Source organism: Salmo trutta, chromosome 11, assembly GCF_901001165.1.
Source record: "Salmo trutta chromosome 11, fSalTru1.1, whole genome shotgun sequence".
Taxonomy (NCBI): domain Eukaryota; kingdom Metazoa; phylum Chordata; class Actinopteri; order Salmoniformes; family Salmonidae; genus Salmo; species Salmo trutta.
The window spans coordinates 7,080,996-7,099,590 of record NC_042967.1 but is presented as its reverse complement, the minus strand read 5'-3'; the positions used below and the strand labels follow the sequence as shown (position 1 = coordinate 7,099,590).

Genomic DNA, 18,595 nt, shown 5'->3' with positions numbered 1-18,595 from the left:
TAATGGAAGTGGGTTTGTGAAACGCTCTCACGTGATGACGAGCTACCTTGCCCGAGACCTGAAGACTGTTCGAATCCATTTTTTTTCTCGCGTTTTTGTTTGTTCTTTGTCATAAACATAATCCTCTTTTCTAACTTGTGTTTTATTCTCCTGTCTTTCTCCAGAGCCTGTTGTCCCCGGTGGCGTTTGGGTTCGGCTGTGAGTACTTTGCCCTGTTTGAGGAGCAGGGAGTGGGAATCCAGTGGTCCAACCTGTTGTCCAGCCCCTTGGAAGAGGACAGCTACTCCCTCACCACCTCCATCTGTCTCATGCTGTTTGACTCCTTCCTCTACGGGGTCATGACCTGGTACATCGAGGCTGTCTTCCCTGGTAAGCACCAGCCAGAGGAAGTCATGTCATTTGATGAACCTGTATTGTTTTTGAATGTGTTCCCAGGCATACCTACACACATTTTCTTATGTCTACCAACGGTATTAGGCAAATGAAATAGACCAGACAATAAATGTCATATTATGAAACGTCATATTATATTGTACATAAAGGAGTGTGTATTTGTACTCATCATGTATGATGCCTGGTATTCCCGTTTAGGCCAGTATGGGATCCCCAGACCCTGGTACTTCCCCTTCACCAAGTCCTACTGGTGTGGAGAGAAACAAGGGAAGAATATACAAGAAAGAAAGGAAGGAAACGCAGAAGGTAGATTTAAAAAAGAAAACGCCTTACCGCTCTATTGATGGATTTAACAGTTTAAAAAAATTATAATAATAATTATTGGGTGATTTTGATTTGAGATATTTCAGATGCAAATGTTGCCTTGTTTCGTCCTCAGCTGTGTGCATCGAAGAGGAGCCGTCTCACATCGAGCCTGGTGTTTACATCAAGAACCTAGTGAAGGTGTATAGCCATGGCAACAAGCTGGCTGTAGACGGGTTGACCCTGGGTTTCTACGAGGGGCAGATCACCTCTTTCCTGGGGCACAACGGAGCCGGCAAGACCACCACCATGTAAGGCCTAGGATCAAAGACCTTCATCTCGAGGGGCGTTTCTTTAAAACCTGCATCCAATCCCCTCGATCCCTTACATAACTAGACCAATCATATGCTTCGATCCCGACACCTCCTGTCACATAGCTGTGGCAGGACAGCTTATGGGCTTTATACACCTTTTATCAATCCAGAAATTTTTAACAACTTAAATGAATTATTTTTTTGGATCGTTATTAGTTGGGACAGATACAATTAAAACATTTTGACACGTTGAAAATACAGCAGTCCGATGCAGTATGAGTACATAGGAAATGTGTGAAACTAAACTGTGTTGAGTTAAATTGTGTTAATTGACAGGTATGGTTGTGTGTTCTCCCTGGCTCTGATAGGTCCATCCTGACGGGTCTGTTCCCGCCCACCTCTGGCACCGCCTACATCCTGGGCAAGGACATCCGCTCGGAGCTCAGCGCCATCCGACAGAACCTGGGTGTCTGCCCGCAACACAACGTTCTCTTCAGCATGTAAGTCATCACTACTGTACTATGACTGTAATACATACTCACTGGGGTTGCCAGTTTTAGTACTTCACTAGTTCAAGTAAAACAAAATGACTAGTAGTTCTAACTCAAGTTTTCAAGTTAATTTGCATAATACGATTGTAGCTGTTTGTTTATGACTGGCTGTGTCTGTTTTTTTTTCTTCCCTCGTATCTTCCTCCTCTTCCTCCTCTTCCTCCTCCTCTGTCCCAGGCTGACGGTGGAGGAGCACATCTGGTTCTATGCCCGTCTGAAGGGTCTGTCTGAGGAGAAGGTGAAGGCTGAGATGGAGCAGATCGTCAACGACATCGGCCTGCCTCACAAACGCCAGTGTCGTAGCAACACGCTGTCCGGTAAGTGGCTCTCCTTCCTGTCGATATAACAACTATATCAGCTATTGTTAAAAATAGTAGTATTGCTGAGAATAATTTACATTTTGACCCTTAATGATTTCTCGAGTTGACCTTGACGTTTGTTTTTGTCTCAGGGGGCATGCAGAGGAAACTGTCAGTGGCGTTGGCTTTCGTTGGAGGGTCAAAGGTCGTGATCCTGGATGAACCCACTGCTGGAGTCGACCCCTACGCACGCCGGGGAATTTGGGACCTGCTTCTGAAGTATCGTCCAGGTAACGAACTCTACATAGAATTTTTACTATTTCTCCTGTGCTGGAGGAGTGAGACTGTCATTATGCAAACAGTTGCTCTGAAATTGTTTGCATAATGGAAACCCGGCAAATGATTGTGTAAATAGGCTAACGGCTAGCTTTATATCAAATCTAATGTCCTCCTCTTGGTTCTAACACCCTCTCCTCTCTCTCTCTCCCTCCCCCTCTCTCTCTCTCCCTCCCCCCTCTCGCTCTCCCTCTCTCTCTATCTCTCGCTCCCCCTCAGGCCGCACCATCATCCTCTCAACTCACCACATGGACGAGGCGGACATCTTGGGCGACCGCATCGCCATCATCTCCCACGGCAAGCTGTGCTGCGTGGGCTCCTCCCTGTTCCTGAAGACCCAGCTGGGGACGGGCTACTACCTGACCCTGGTGAAGAGAGACTTGGACCTGACCCTCAGCTCCTGTAGGAACTCCTCCAGCAGCTCTGTCTCCTACAGCAAGAAGGTGGGCCTCCCTCAGCCGCAACCTCAGGCCCTCACAGTTCTAAAGGTAGATTGAAATGCATCCGGGATGAAGGGACGAAAATGCCCCAGATCCCAACACCCCCAGACACATATAAACTACGGTGCTCACTTTTAAAGGTAGATTTAAAGACATCACAGTTGTGAGAAATGGCAGAAATGGAAATCTACTCACAGCTAGACTGCTCTGAGCTTTTATTCACATAATAACCAAGTTAATCGCCCTGTGCCAGACCAATATATAAATGCACCTTTTGGGCCTTAACCGGTATCTTTTGCTAAAGAGATTTAGTCTGTTAGACTAACGTGTGTTGCTTTTCTCTCTGCAGGAGGACAGTGTTTCTGAGAGCAGCTCAGATGCTGGGCTGGGTAGTGAACCTGAGAGTGAAGCCACCACTATTGGTAAGTCAGAAAAATGCCTTATGAGCACACCTTCATCCCTATAAGAGGGTCATTTTATTTGACCCTTTTCAATTTGATCCCAAACAATGATTGATGAATTAAACCCTTTGGTACTTAACTTTTTGAAGAACAATATAATGATGCTGACGATAATGATGCTGACGATAATGATGCTGACGATAATGATGCTGACGATAATGATGCTGACGATTAATGATGCTGACGATAATCCTTTTGATCCTTATCCTCCTCTCCCTCGTAGACGTAACCATGATCTCCAATGTGATCTTCAAGCACGTCCCCGCTGCCAGGCTGGTTGAGGACCTGGGCCACGAACTCACCTACGTTCTGCCCTACAAGGCGGCCAAAGGCGGAGCCTTCGTGGAACTCTTCCACGAGATCGACGACCGCCTGTCTGACCTCGGCATCTCCAGCTACGGCATCTCAGACACCACCCTGGAAGAGGTACGACAAATAAACCAAGCAGTTAGATTTGACAATTTTTTTCAGATATTTATATTCTATATTCTTATAAGTGAGTTATTGTGGCAGTTGATTATTTGATGAATGTATGTTGACTATGGTTCTTTTATTTTTTTGAAATTATTCTATTTCTTTGTAGATTTTCCTGAAAGTAGCAGAGGACAGTGGAGTGGACGTTGCTGAACTTCCCAACTCTGGTGAGACATTATCATACTACCCCATTGAAACCCCTTTACAGCAAATACTTCATTTATTAGTGTTCCATTGCTCATTATTATCCCGTGACTCAACCTCCTCTATGTCGTCTTTCATTCAGATGGCACCATCCCGGCTCGTAGGCACCGCAGACATGCGTTCGGAGACCACCAGAGCTGTCTGAAACCCTTCAACGAGGACGACGCTTTCGACTTCAACGACTCAGAAGGTGACCCAGGCACCATTTATTATTACCCATGAACCATCACTGCTCTCCTCTCACGTTCCATTGGAACGATGCACTCTTCGTTCCGACCGTTAATTCGCAAAAAGGATCTCATCTCATTTTAAAGCATCATATTTGTGTGTTTTGCCCTTGAACACTGTTGTCACTAGTTACCACAGCCACAAGGTCATAAACCCTGACTATTTCTACAATTTCTCTTCTTAAAATGTGAATTTAAACCTAACCCTAACCTTAATCACACAAACAAGCCTTATACCTAACCCTAAACTTAAATGAAAAAATCATTTTTTACGATACAGCATTTTTTTTACCATATTTTGACTTTGTGGCTGTGGCAACTAGTGGAAACCCCTCGAACACATGAGGCTCATTCCCTTTCTCCTCTTCCTGCCCCAGAATCTCGCGAGACGGACTGGCTGGGAGGCTCGGATGGTAAAGGCTCGTACCAGGTCAAAGGCTGGCGTCTGATTAGACAGCAGTTTGTGGCGTTGATATGGAAACGCTTCCTGTATGCCCGGCGCTCCAGGAAAGGCTTCTTCGCTCAGGTAAACTGGACTTCAGAATTATTTCTTTAGGGCATTACAAATAAAATCAAAGTTGATCAAAGTTGTTAAGTGTTACATTGTAATTCATCATCATTACATGATCTAGCAATGGCACAGCAGGTACATTTTTACCTCTCTGCATCTATTGTACTCCGCTAGTTCACGCCGTATTTTTACTGGCATTGTGGGTAATTGCCGTGTTGACCTTGGAACCTCTTCGTTTGGTGGTGAAGTAGATCTTAATCTTCAACTTCAAATATTTGTTCCGGTTGTAAACGGAGCCTCGTCCTGTGTTGGTTTCAGATCGTGCTTCCTGCTGTGTTTGTGTGCATCGCCCTCGTCTTCAGTCTCATCGTCCCTCCGTTTGGAAAGTATCCCAGCCTGGAGCTGGAGCCTGGCATGTATGAAGAACAGTTCACCTTCATCAGGTACGACCAACACTAACTGCATGGAGCGATATTAGTGGCAACCACATTTTTATTTGTATTCATACATCTTTGAATTTGTAGATGCTTCTCGTGTTCACTCAGTTACTTGAACCGGGGTCAGAAGCCTGGAAATCAAAGTTCCATGTTCTGTATAGTGTTTCTTACATAGAGGAATGATAGCGACACTTACCTTGAACCTTTCATGAAGTAAATGTAGCTTTTGAGAAACATGAAGGTGAATAGAATATTGTGGTTGTTACACAAGATGCTATATAAACATTTACAATGAAGGTCAGTCACCCATTGGGTTGTAAGAAGTAGTGTCGTGTTCGTTTCCTTGACGACGGCACGATATTATCTCCTCGCAGCAACGACGCCCCTGAGGATGCAAACACTAACAAGCTGTTGGGTGCCCTGACAAACTACGACGGCTTTGATTCACGCTGTAACTCACCGTAAGTCGGACTCCCCCCTCCCCCCCGTACTAACCAAATACAATGAGGCTTAAACTACAGTATCAATATTCACTGATTGTAAAAAAGTTGATGGTTAAGTACTTGTTGCTTTGAAGAATGATTATAACTCTCTCACTCTATCTCGGGCTCTCTCGCTTAACAGTCATGCCCCTTGCAACACGTTGGATGACGAGTGGGTCGTTCCTGAGGTACCGGAGAGTGTGAGGGACATCTTTATGAATGGCAACTGGAGTATGGGAAACCCCTCTCCTCTGTGTGAGTGCAGCTGTGAAGGACGCAAGAAGATGCTACCTGAATGCCCAGCGGGAGCTGGTGGTCTTCCTCCTCCACAGGTACACGCCCATGAGAAAACACACACACACACGCACACACACACACACAGACACACACACACAGAAATGCAGACAAAAGTTTAACCTCGTTCTTTCTTTCTCTTCAGGTGAAAATCAGTGACAAAGGTACCCTGCAAAATCTGACTGGCAGAAATATCTCAGATTACCTGGTCAAAACCTATGCTCAGATTATCGGGAAAAGGTATAATTTATTGTTTTCTTTTATTTAAAATGTTAATATTTTTTTTTATGCTCCATTTTATATAAATGAAAGGTGGAACATTATTTTAAATCTGTACATGTTTTCTTTTCACAGTTTGAAGAACAAAATCTCGGTCAATGAATTCAGGTAAACTGGCAGGTGTCAATCTCTCAATGCTAAATACACTGTAGGTCTTTAGAACGCCCCATTGGCATCAGTAGTGGTCTGAGAACGTTCTGTACCACATTATTCAATAATATGCAAATGTATATTTTTTTATGTAGATATGGCGGATTCTCATTGGGCGCTAGGAACACTCAGCTCCTCCCACCAGGTGATGATATTGATCAGGCCATCTCTGAGATCAGACGACGCTTCCACCTGGAAAGAGTAAGCCTTACCATTTACATACTTAATATTCCATACACTTACCCTGGAACAATGCCACTGTAATGTACTGTACAGTATTACCAACATAGAAATAGAATGACTAGAATGGAAGTTCAGGTTCTGTTATGCATGGACCGGAGGCCATATTGAGTGTACTCATGAGTGTTCCACTCAAATGATCATGGTCTGCGGGGCCTTGTCCCTTCTAACAATTATATTTCAATGATTACTAATGCTTGCTATTTGTTTAAATGTTGGCATTTAATAATGTTAGGGTTTAGCTTGCGTGCTAAACTGGGTTTTGTGGTCTTTCTCTGTATAGGGGACTGCTGCTGACCGTTTCCTCGCCAGCTTGTCCAGTTTTATCCAGGGACTGGACACTAAGAACAACGTCAAGGTTAGTTTACTGCTTTGGTGTAAATTTTCCACACGTATAAATTTCCGTTTGGGACAGTAAATGTCACAATACACTTTTCGCCTCATTCCACTTCAGGTCTTTTGTTGCACAATTTTGATTGCAAGTTGAGCGTTGTGCCCCTTGTACTGTAGGAACATTGTTTCAGACCCAACACAGTAGATTTCCATGCTTACACAGCAAAAAGGGTTTTAAAATATCTACGACAGCACTTTGACCTTAATAAGCAGGTTCAGACCAACGGAAATGCCATGACTAGGAAATGAGACTTGGGGAACAAAGAGGAAATGCTCACATTGTTTTTCAGGGAACTTGAACGGTGTTGATTATATCCAGACCAAAGACCTTTTGTTCTAGAACCAAAAGTCACTCATCATCACTTCCGTTATTCTACCAAGAACGGGAAGATGAGGCCTTTAGGTGTGTGCTTAGTCAGTTTCCGCATTTATTGCTTCCGCCATTTTAAGACCTTACAAACACACTTCATTCTTCCTTTGTTTTAATAGCTCCTCCCACCTAACCTATGTCCTGTAACCTTTGACCCCATCCAGATCTGGTTCAACAACAAGGGGTGGCACAGCATCGGTTCTTTCCTGAACGTGATGAACAACGGAATCCTGCGCGCCAGCCTGCCCGCCGGCCAGGATCCCAGGGAGTATGGCATCCGTGCCTTCAACCACCCACTCAACCTCACCAAGGAGCAGCTGTCCCAGGTCGCACTGTAAGTACCTAGCCGACAACTCAAATTCTTCCACAAAATAACTTTCTCATCTATCAATGATATGGATTGGAAGAAATATACAGTATTACAATGCACCTCCTTTTAGTAATTGAAAGGTCGCTAGTTCGAATCCCCGAGCCGACAAGGTCAAACATCTGTTGAGCAAGGCACATAATCCTAATCGCTCAATGGGGGGGTGAATCAGAGGGAGTTGGGATACGCAAAAAACACATTTCCAAATCACACATGCATGTAATACACACTTGTACATGTGTATGAAATAGGACAAATATAAGTACCAACCTAATTACTATTTATTTCTTATAAAAAAAGCATGGCAACACTTTACTTAAAGCATCCAGGCATAATGCTTTCAAACTTGTTCTATGTAGGACTCAGAACCATCTTTTCCCTCTGCATGCTCCCTCCAGGATGACCACCTCCGTGGATGTGCTGGTGTCCATCTGCGTGATCTTCGCCATGTCTTTCGTCCCGGCCAGCTTCGTAGTCTTCCTCATTCAGGAGAGAGTCAACAAGGCCAAGCACATGCAGTTCATCAGTGGCGTGCAGCCCTTCCTCTATTGGCTGTCCAACTTCATCTGGGACATGGTAAGGCTTCTCATCTCATCCTGCACTCTTAGAACCCTTAAAGGTTCTAGATTGTCTTTTCTATCAAGAACCTTTAAGGGTTCTTTGGCTGTCCCCATAGGAAAACCATTTTGCTTCCATGTAGAACCTTTTTTGGGATCCATGTAGAACCCTTTCCACAGAGGGTTGTACATGGAACCCAAAATGTTTATACCTAGAACAGTGGAGTCTGCTGTGTGGAGAACGGCTCATAATAATGGCTGGAAGGGAGTCAATGGAATGGTATCAACCACATCAAAGACGTTGTTTCCAGATGTTTGATACCATTCCATTCACTCCATTCCAGACGTTATTATGAGCCATCCTCCCCTCAGCAGCCTCCACTGACCTAGAACCAAAAAGGGTTCTACCTGGAACCAAAAAGGCTTCTCCTATGGGGACAGCCGGAGAACCTTTTTTTCTAAGAGTGTAGAGAGGTCAGTGTGGATATACAGTATACCATATATATTATACCACACACACACACCTTTTTAGATGTAATGTGAAGACCGTACAAGTGACGTGTAGATTTTCTCTAACTGTATATTAGAATTGTATAAAAATACAAATGCCTTGAGACACCATGGAAATGACACAAACACAACATGTTCTGTTGTTTTAAGTCAACTCATTGGAATAGCTCTGCATCTGGACTGTACGCAGCAGGTTCTTCACCTTGAAATGGTATGTGACTGTATGAGAAAGTCCTGAATGTCCTGGCCTCTTCCTGTATGTTCCAGTGTAACTACATCGTCCCTGCTACTCTGGTCATTATCATCTTCATCTGTTTCCAACAAGACGCCTACGTCTCCTCCACCAACCTGCCTGTACTGGCCCTGCTGCTGCTGTTCTATGGGTGAGGAGACACACACACACACACAGAAAACACGTTGTGGCAGACCAGGGGTTTGGGTCAAAACATTTGCACAAATCAGACACGGACAGAGTAGGATTAGCTCAGTTTCAAAGGTGTTTATTAAACTAATAGTTCTAAAGAAAAGACTAGGTCTCCCCCATGAGACCCTCTCTGGGATACCGTCTTCTGGGCTCCGGGTCTGGCTGTATCCTGTGGGGATCAAAAACTGAACTCACTCCTGTTACCTCTGCAACCGTCCCCATCTGTATGGGAATCCTTTCTTCCCCCACTCTCTCCCTGTGTGCTGCCCTTCTGGCAGCTTTATGGGACTTGTACAACTGGTGAGCAATCAGCCCTTGATTACTCACCAACTCCCAATCAGCCCCAATTAGTCCTGACCGGAGAACCCGTCGAGACCTGGCACGTCCAGCAGATAGAGCCATCGCCTCATGATGTACACTCCGTCTGTCACCAGGCCTCGACGAGTCTCCCCCTGGTGGCTGACCTGCTGTACGTCACAACGTGCACGCGCACACACACGCACTGCCTTCGACGCACACAATATGTCACACACAAACTACCTCACTCACACACCATATGTCCTAGCGATGCAAGGCTACGTCTATATAAGACTGGGAGTTATAATGTACATGTTCTAACTTCCTTTTGATGTCTTTTCCTAGGTGGTCCATCACGCCCCTGATGTACCCCGCATCCTTCTTCTTCAAGATCCCCAGCACGGCCTACGTGGTGCTCACCTCCGTCAACATCCTCATCGGCATCAACGGCAGCGTCTCCACCTTCGTCCTCGAGCTCTTCGGCAGCAACGTGCGTACAACAAGACTTCATAGGGCTTCATAGGGCTTCATTGGACTTCATAGAACTTATGAAAGTCATTAGGTGGACCAATACTGCAGACATGAAAGATCCCTGTAGAAATGCTTTTTATCAGTGTGACATACTGTTACAATTCGGCCCTTATTTAATTACAACATTTTAAAGTGAATTGAATTCAATTGGGACTTTATAAACAAATGTAACAGTTTGACTGATTGATTGTGTGTGGTTCTACTACGCGACAACAGGAGATCGGAGGGATCAACGACATCCTGAAGAACGTGTTCCTGATCTTCCCTCACTTCTGTCTGGGCCGAGGCCTCATCGACATGGTGAAGAACCAGGCCATGGCCGACGCTCTGGAGAGGTTTGGTAAGTAGGCTCAGGTCGTAGGTCGTTATTACTTTAGGACCAAAAAAGTAATGTCAATGAATGAAGTTTGTGATTTAATGTTTTTTTAATTTTTTTTATTGTAAATTTGTCAGTGCTGTGCTTCTGTTTCTTGACAATCATCTGTTCCTTGCATTGGTTCTAGGTGAGAACCGGTTCCGTTCCCCTCTGGCGTGGGACATGGTGGGCAAGAACCTGTTCGCCATGGCTGTGCAGGGCGTGGTCTTCTTCACTATCACCGTGCTCATCCAATACCGCTTCTGTATCAAGGCCAGGTAGGCGTGGCCTCACATTTCATTGGACAGATTCATCAGATTAGACTCTTTTGTTGTGCCCTTTATCCACTTTCTATTTAAAAATTAATACATATCAAAATAGTCAAGTCAGTGAAACATTTTGTATTCATAATGATCTGCTGTAAATATTCTCCTTGATCTAATTGGTTGTCTCAGATCTATGAGCACCGACCAGAAACCTATTGGTGAAGAGGATGAAGATGTGGCCAGAGAGAGGCAAAGGATTCTGGGAGGAGGGGGACAGTCTGACATTCTGGAACTCAGGCAGCTGACCAAGGTGTACAATAGAAAACAGAAACCAGCAGTGGATCGTCTTTGTGTGGGAATTCCTCCAGGAGAGGTGAGCTGGCTCTGCTACCACTGTACAGCATAGATAGGGACGGGCGTTTTCCACATGACCTCAACTGACCATTAGCCTCCATTAGATTCATTTTCCTGGTCACATGACCTCACCTGATCATTAGTCTACAATAGACTAGCTTTACCGGTCAGGTCAGATGGTCAGGAGAAGTTGCTGGCCCTACCCATAGATTCTCCCCTTTCCATATCCTGTTGGTGGTTCAGTCCAGTGAAACTCTTCTCTCCTCTCTCTCTCTCTCTCTCTCTCCAGTGTTTTGGTCTGCTTGGAGTCAACGGAGCAGGAAAGACGAGCACCTTCAAGATGCTGACTGGAGACTCAATAGTCACGAGTGGAGAAGCTTACCTGGCGGGAAAGAGGTGAGAGGGAGAGTAAAGAATATTAAACAAGCTGAACAAATTGTTATTCCGGGATTTATACAGTATACAGGTACCGTATTTTACAGTATATCTTAATGGTTAAATGCATTATTGATTACAGACCTCGTTCACACTGAAGCTTCCATAACCACTGTATATCGCGATAGTCTTGAAATAGCCTTACAACGGTCTTGAAATATGCACTGTGAACGGGGTCTTAAATTGTTTGGAGATGTGTGCTGTTGTGACTGACAGTGTGCGTTCTCTGTGTGGTCTGTCAGTGTGTTGACGGAGATCAACGAGGTGCACCAGAACATGGGCTACTGCCCTCAGTTTGATGCTATCAACGACCTGCTGACTGGCAGGGAGCACCTGGAGTTCTACGCCATCCTGAGGGGGGTTCCCGAGAAGGAAGTGTGTGAGGTGAGTGTGTGTTATCCTCTTGACAAAAAATAAAATAAAAAACATTCTTACAACCGTGACATTTTGTGCCCTGTTAAAGGACAGGTAATATGTCATGCTCCTTATTTGGAGACCTTGTCTCTGCCCTTTTGTTGGTCCATTTTAAGGGCAGGTAATTGTTTTAAGGACATGTTTTTGTTGTTTTAAGGACGGGTTGTTGTTTTAAGGACGGGTTGTTGTTTTACGGACAGGTTGTTTCGGTTTACTTCCTGAATTGACTGAAGTGAGATGGAATTGACCCCAGCCCTGGTGGGCTATAGCATGTGATCTTGTTATCTTGTTTGTCTAATCATGTCTTTGGCACCTATCTCTCTCTGGTCCAGGTGGCAGAGTGGGGCATCCGTAAACTAGGCCTGATCAAGTATGTGGACAAGGCAGCAGGGAGCTACAGTGGAGGGAACATGAGGAAACTCTCCACGGCCATGGCACTGATCGGTGGTCCACCAGTGGTCTTCCTGGTGAGTAGGCCTACTTTATGAGCCTTTTATCTAACTAATAATTTGTTCATATACCCAAATTATGTTATTCAGTCATGGTGCGTTACAGTATATCAATGTGTGTGAACGGGACCAACCTTTCATTCAAGTTCAATACCTATTACAGTATCTAGGACCCAGAGTTTTTCCTGATCCCATCATGGTCAGGGGGAAAAACTCCCAGCTCAACCTATAACCTAGAAACCAGCCTCTCCATTGAGGATGTCAACAATAGACTAGGCACTGGAGGGTGTTGTTTCCTACACCAACTTATTCCTGGGCCTAGTCTGACCAGGCTCTGGTGTTGTTCTTCTCTGTGACTGACAGGACGAGCCCACCACTGGTATGGACCCCAAGGCCAGACGGGCTCTGTGGAACTGCATTCTCAGTATCGTCAAGGAGGGCCGATCGGTGGTTCTCACCTCGCACAGTATGGAGGAGTGTGAGGCCCTGTGTACGCGGATGGCCATCATGGTCAATGGGAGGTTCCGCTGCTTGGGCAGCGTACAACACTTAAAGAACAGGTAAGAACAGAGAGAGGGAGAGATGGGAGTTACCTACTGTACAGTAGTGAATCACTACATTGGTGAAGAAGCACGGTGGCCATTTTGGATCAACATTGAGCTAACGCTAATCATCCCTATGCGTTTCTTCATTCAGATTTGGGGATGGCTACACCATCATCCTCCGGGTGGCAGGACCTGACCCGGACCTGAGGCCGGTGATGGAGTTCATTGAGAAGGAGCTTCCAGGCAGCACTCTGAAGGAGAAACACAGGAACATGCTGCAGTATCAGCTGTCCTCCTCCAAAACCTCCCTGGCACGCATCTTCAGCATCCTGGCCAAGAACAAGGAGTGGCTGCACATTGAGGACTACTCCGTTTCCCAGACAACACTAGACCAAGTAAGAGCTGGGCTGGTTGAAAATGTTGTCGGCCATTTTGATTATCATAGCAATTCTTCTTCTTTTTATTAAAATTGAAATAAAGTTGTTTTTCGAGGGGGTCTTGTATAGGTTTAGATGAAATGAGTGTTTCGTTGGCAGTACAATATAGAACAATAAAAAGAAAAACACTTAAACCAAAATACAAATTAAACAAACGTTGTTTGCATAACACACTGATTCATCTGGTCTGTGTGTGTTCTCTTATCGTCAGGTATTTGTCAATTTCGCCAAGGACCAAAGTGACGAGGACCACTTAAAAGACATTTCGATGCACAAGAGAGACGCGGTGGCAGTGGACATTACACAGCTCAAGTCTTTCCTCACAGACGAGAAGGCCAGGGAGAGCTGTGTGTGAATCCAAGGCTGCACCTGAAATGGAACTCTGTTCCCTACACAGTGCGCTACTTTCGACCAGAGCCCTGGTCAAAAAAGTGGCCTATGTAGTGTATAGGTTGCCATTTTGCACGAACCCTGTGTCTGTTCCTCTCCCAGATTAACTGCTGAGGCCCCTGTAGACGGGTCATTCCGGAGAGGAGGATTTTCTACTTTATTGTGTTTTTTGTTTTTTTTCTCAGTGGACTGCCCAGCGTTAGCGTTCTTTTGTAGGGTGACGCGAGAACGAGCGGCAGAAGTTCAACACTGAAAGTCAATGCAAATCAATGCAAAGAAATAAAGACGATAAAATCCCATGAAGTGTTCTACGAGGAACAGCCTTGTGCCCCTCGCTAGCTAGATTGAAAAGACTGAAAGACTTGAATATATTTTAAAGTTGTACCCCAGGCAGAGCATGAAGAGTACACAGTTTCTGTGTGCTCACTCGACCAGGATCAGCGACACGCTCGACAATGTATAAAGAAGAAGTTCCAATCAACTCGCTCATTGCCAACCGACAGTCATTTTGATTCAGGGTCTATTTTATCTCCCGCTCTTTGTTACTTTGAGAACCAATTTTCTTTTTTTTAATGAACTTGACGAATAAGAATTAATTTCAACGATTGTCCAATCCCAAATGAAAGACATTTTAAATACAGTATATTGATCAATTTAGTTTTGCATCTTAAAAAATTGAACCTAATGGAGTTTGTTGTATTTTTTAAAAAGATTAATGTTTTGTCGTTGTTGTCATGACGTCCAGCACAGTGCCTGCCAATCATGTTGGAGATAATGTTAGCACTCCAAAAGAGAGGTCATGGAATGTTCTGGAATGACAAAGCACAAAGACTGGAGCTTCTTTAGAACCCTGAAGGGATTTCAGAGAGACCTTATTGTCTGATTACTGCTTTAAATGTACTGTACTGGGGTCAACTTCTGTACGTGAATGTGCAGTCTAATAACGACAAAGGTCGCTTATTAGCTAACAATCATCCTTTTGACATTTGTGACAGGTTTTCTGAAGTGTGAGGATGGAACTAAATGTCATGCGTTCTAATGGACCACATTAGTGTAGATAGGACCTGTACGGTCTGTGTGCCAAAGCATGAACCCTCTAAGACAGGTATAATGGACTAAAGAGACAGGCTGTTGCTGTTGGATAACCTACTGGGGTTTTCCCCCGGCAGGCTTCAAGATTCTGTGGTAAAAAAAAAAAAAAAAACTGTATTGCTAACGTGACCATGAGAGAAATGTGACTGGGTATACCATTTTTTTTCTTTTATTTATGTATTGTGAAGTCACAGGTAAACAATGACAGGAGAGCAGACGATGATGATGATATATATATATATATATCTATATATATCTGGATATGTGTCGTTCAGTAAACAGTCACCAGTGCCAAAACATTGAGTCAACGTTGTGTTGAGGTTGAGTCAGGGGGCGGGGCGGCTTATTTGTAGCCTTTTACTTGTCTTTTTCCTTGAACAGCTGACTTCCTGTAGTTCAGCCGCCATCTTTGGAGTTTTCCGCTTGAGAAGTAAAGGACAAGTGCCGAGAGTGAAGGATGGAACGGCTAGAATGTATAGAACGCGTGGCTACACATGGAGGCTGGGTCTCACATGGTGCTCACAAACAATCCAACCATCGTTGTACTTTCTGGGCCGTTGCCAAGGTCCTTTTTGTGCGTGTCTATTGTGCGTTATTATTACTGACCATAACCCCAAAATGTACACCCCCCTCTTCTCTAACTCCTGGTGTTGTATTTACTGACACACAACACGTCCGCCATAGTTACACCAGCATTCTGCCATATTAACATACAAACTTAGGGCCAAATTAACCCGATGAAAGGCAACAGTCGAACACCAGTCGAATTGAGAGGGACCAGACCAATAAAGTGCCAGTGTTTTGGTTACGTTACGATGAGTACTACGTTCATTCGGACAGAATAGCTGATCATACAAAGAACCCTATCTGCTCATTGGTCATGGTGGGGAGGGATGTGGACACCTAGCACTTTAAGTTTTCTATGTAATCTACACAGTACAGGACTTACATTGGAATAGCCCCAGATTTCAGAAGATACACCTGAAACTACAATGCATTTAGTTTGTTCCATGACAAAAAAAGAAAAAAACTATTTGGAAGAAAGTGTCCTGCAGTACCATGGTAGTTATTTTCTTGCGTTGAATATTTGTTTACATTTGAAGTATTAAAAAGGCTGGTTGTGTCTGTTATTTGTTGTGTACAGTACTTATTTACAGGAATAAAAATTGATACATTTTCAAGACAGTGGTTTGTCTGCTTTCTTCAATTCTACCACTATCTCGTCTTCATCATTATCAATTCTAGATAACTAAGGTAAACTGTTTTTCCAAACCCTTTCTAAAATTACATCACTTATAGTTGCCCTTATTTCTCCAATAATTCAAGTCAAACAACTTCATGTTAACATTTCTGCTGTTTACATGTCAACCTTTACCTGAGATTACCGGAAAATTACTGCTACCAAAGATTCTGGATATACTGACAAGATACATGTCTCAGCCTAATGGCACAACAGCAGGCTGTCCAGCTGCCGCCTGTCCTTTCTTTGGATTGGTGGATACATCTCATTATTGTAATCTTTTTAAATATTCAACGAGGGTTGTTGACGTCAACCGCCTGTGTTCAATAGAGACTATGATACTAGCCTCATTTCATGAATATGCATAGCCATCTTAAGACAACCCACATACAAAGTGTTTTTTTTTCTCAAAGTTGCCGGGATGTCACTTGTCCTACTTCTACCAGTACAATTGTAACAACTTAAGCATTACGAAACTTCTATTTGATAAATAAACCTCACGTAGCAAATAAGCCATACGTTTTTTTTATTGACTGAATATGACACTCATTGACCTCCATACAAAACCCCTTGCTTGGTGGGCAAACACAGCAAACAAAAACTTCTGTTGAGTTGGGCTTCTCTCTTCCTCTCTGCTATTACCTACCTACGTGATGCAATCGAAAGGTAAACTTGAGATACAAAAATGTTTTTGGGTCACATGACCAGAACTGTTTTGTTAGACTTCAGTGCAGCTTGACATCATAGATCATAGTCTGCTGCTGAAACAATGTATGTGTTATGGCTTTACATCCTATGCCATATTGTGGATCACATTGCACACCCTTTAGTTTGTCCATTTTCATCTCACAAGTTTTTACATGAATTTCTCAACATTTAAAATTTCAATAGCTCCTTGGTCATGTGACCAACATCTTGTGAGATGAAAATGGACAAACTAAAGGGTGTGCAATATAGAAGGGTGGTCAGTGGACATTCTGAACCTTCTTTGAAGTCATTAGGTCACATGACAAAGGAGCTATTGAAATTTTTTATTTAGAACATTTCCTGTAAAAACGTGTGAGATGAAAATGGACAAACTAAAGGGTGTGCAATGTGTAGGTCCACTGAGTGGACATTCTGAACTTTGTTTGGTTACATGTTCAGTATATGTATTGACCAGCAAACCCACTGCAGCCTACTTACTAGCTCACTCTCCATCCCTGCTTTGGACAATTAATAACATGCGTGGTAAACCGTGGGGTGTTGGGTTGAGCTTGCAGAGATTGACACAGAGATAGGGAGGGTTTTAGTCCGCAAAAAAAACTTTACAAAGAAAATGACTTGGGTTAGGCTCGGTCCTACTTCTCGACTGTGGCTTGGTGTCGGTCTCTCCCCGTTCCCTCTCGCGGTGTTGCCACCGTGATCCTTTTATTTGGCCTCCACGGCTGGTTGTCACTTTCCTCTAGCTATCCCCATTTAGAGCTGTCCGTGTCGGGGTGCCCAGCTCCCGTGTTCCCAGCAGAGGGAGCCAACATCGCTTCACCTACCTCCCCTCTATTACCATCCCCGGGCTAGACCTCCACACATGACTCTCGTACTTTGCCCTTTTCCTTTATGGTTGATATTAACGATGAAAGAAGATGTTATCTGTCTCTCTCCTATTGTGTACCACTGTTAAATACTGTAGCAAAATAAAAAAAACAGGGAAAATAGGTATTTAGAACTGCCAATTATTATAGATAAATATTAAAGAAAAGGGTAAACACAACACTGGACTGAACCCCCTAATTGTCAAACTAATATTAATGTACAACAATATAGAAGAGACATGACTAGAGGTTATGCAATATGGGTGTAAATCCACTGCACGCTTCTTAGGTGTGTAACTAACATGACCAAGCTATTGAAATGTAAAACTATTAAAAATGTACGTTACACCATGTGATTTTACAGTACACAAACAAGCGTGTGCAATATAGAAGGGTGGTCAGTGGACATTCTGAACCTTGTTTGGAGTCAGTAGGTCACATGACCAAGGAGCTATCGAAATTTTAAATTTGGAAAAATTCCTGTAAAATCTTGTGAGATGAAAATGGACAAACTAAAGGGTGTGCAATATAGAAGGGTAGTCAGTGGACATTCTGAACCTTGTTTGAAGTCAGTAGGTCATATGACCAATGAGCTATTGAAATTCAAAAATGTAAATAAATCATTTAAAATAGTACGAGATGTAAATCAACAAAAAAAAGTGTGTGCAATGTGTGTCTATGCCATCGGGTTAGCTACAACCCATTTTGAAAGTTTTAGGAGTAATGGTTAAAGTTGAAAATTTTGATTTGTCAGTATGTTGAAGGTCCCTAACTGCTGTTGGTGGACGTAAGGAAAACTACAGGTGAATATCCGTCGAATATCCAACCTGAAACTGTCTTTACCTCGGTGAGAGGTCTATCTGTGATAACGCACTGCTCTGCTTTCTTGACATCACAATCAACTGAACAAGTCTTACAAGACCTACTTGTATCACACCTAGACTTTTATCACACCCAGTTATATGGTCAAGTTCCAATTTGTGAGGTGACGGAGGGAAAGGAAATGGTTAACTTCTAAATGAATAATACTCTAGTCTCCCTAGGCACATGGGTTGCCTCCCACAATGTGACAATGTTGCCCTAGGTGTGGGACTGATCCACTAGTGTTTCTTCAACTATTTGACTAACCACAAATTAATCTGTTACTGGTTTCCTTGTAACAGGACGGAAATCAAAAACAGAGCTAGGTCTGTAGTCTCTTTT

The 18,595-nt window shown here is 43.7% G+C and overlaps 1 protein-coding gene across 2 annotated transcripts in view; it reads left to right on the top strand.

The window, feature by feature from the left end:
• Positions 1-15,766, top strand: part of LOC115202191 (ATP-binding cassette sub-family A member 1) — a 34,389-nt gene extending 18,623 nt beyond the window's left edge. Inside the window, exons 16-47 of one of the 2 annotated variants that reach the window (XM_029766153.1) lie at positions 165-369; positions 592-699; positions 833-1,007; positions 1,379-1,510; positions 1,739-1,878; positions 2,013-2,150; positions 2,416-2,639; positions 2,986-3,058; positions 3,321-3,523; positions 3,681-3,738; positions 3,858-3,965; positions 4,380-4,528; positions 4,832-4,956; positions 5,325-5,411; positions 5,575-5,764; positions 5,872-5,966; positions 6,081-6,113; positions 6,251-6,356; positions 6,679-6,753; positions 7,323-7,492; positions 7,924-8,101; positions 8,860-8,975; positions 9,659-9,803; positions 10,061-10,184; positions 10,348-10,477; positions 10,655-10,838; positions 11,109-11,215; positions 11,497-11,638; positions 12,001-12,135; positions 12,481-12,677; positions 12,814-13,057; positions 13,311-15,766. In XM_029766153.1, coding sequence (XP_029622013.1) covers positions 165-369; positions 592-699; positions 833-1,007; positions 1,379-1,510; positions 1,739-1,878; positions 2,013-2,150; positions 2,416-2,639; positions 2,986-3,058; positions 3,321-3,523; positions 3,681-3,738; positions 3,858-3,965; positions 4,380-4,528; positions 4,832-4,956; positions 5,325-5,411; positions 5,575-5,764; positions 5,872-5,966; positions 6,081-6,113; positions 6,251-6,356; positions 6,679-6,753; positions 7,323-7,492; positions 7,924-8,101; positions 8,860-8,975; positions 9,659-9,803; positions 10,061-10,184; positions 10,348-10,477; positions 10,655-10,838; positions 11,109-11,215; positions 11,497-11,638; positions 12,001-12,135; positions 12,481-12,677; positions 12,814-13,057; positions 13,311-13,454 — 4,440 coding nt within the window. In that variant the 3' untranslated portion in view covers positions 13,455-15,766. Of the gene's footprint in view, positions 1-164; positions 370-591; positions 700-832; positions 1,008-1,378; positions 1,511-1,738; positions 1,879-2,012; positions 2,151-2,415; positions 2,685-2,985; positions 3,059-3,320; positions 3,524-3,680; positions 3,739-3,857; positions 3,966-4,379; positions 4,529-4,831; positions 4,957-5,324; positions 5,412-5,574; positions 5,765-5,871; positions 5,967-6,080; positions 6,114-6,250; positions 6,357-6,678; positions 6,754-7,322; positions 7,493-7,923; positions 8,102-8,859; positions 8,976-9,658; positions 9,804-10,060; positions 10,185-10,347; positions 10,478-10,654; positions 10,839-11,108; positions 11,216-11,496; positions 11,639-12,000; positions 12,136-12,480; positions 12,678-12,813; positions 13,058-13,310 lie in introns of both variants that reach the window. The other variant, XM_029766152.1, reaches the window with a different exon arrangement.
• Positions 15,767-18,595: the final 2,829 nt, after the last annotated feature.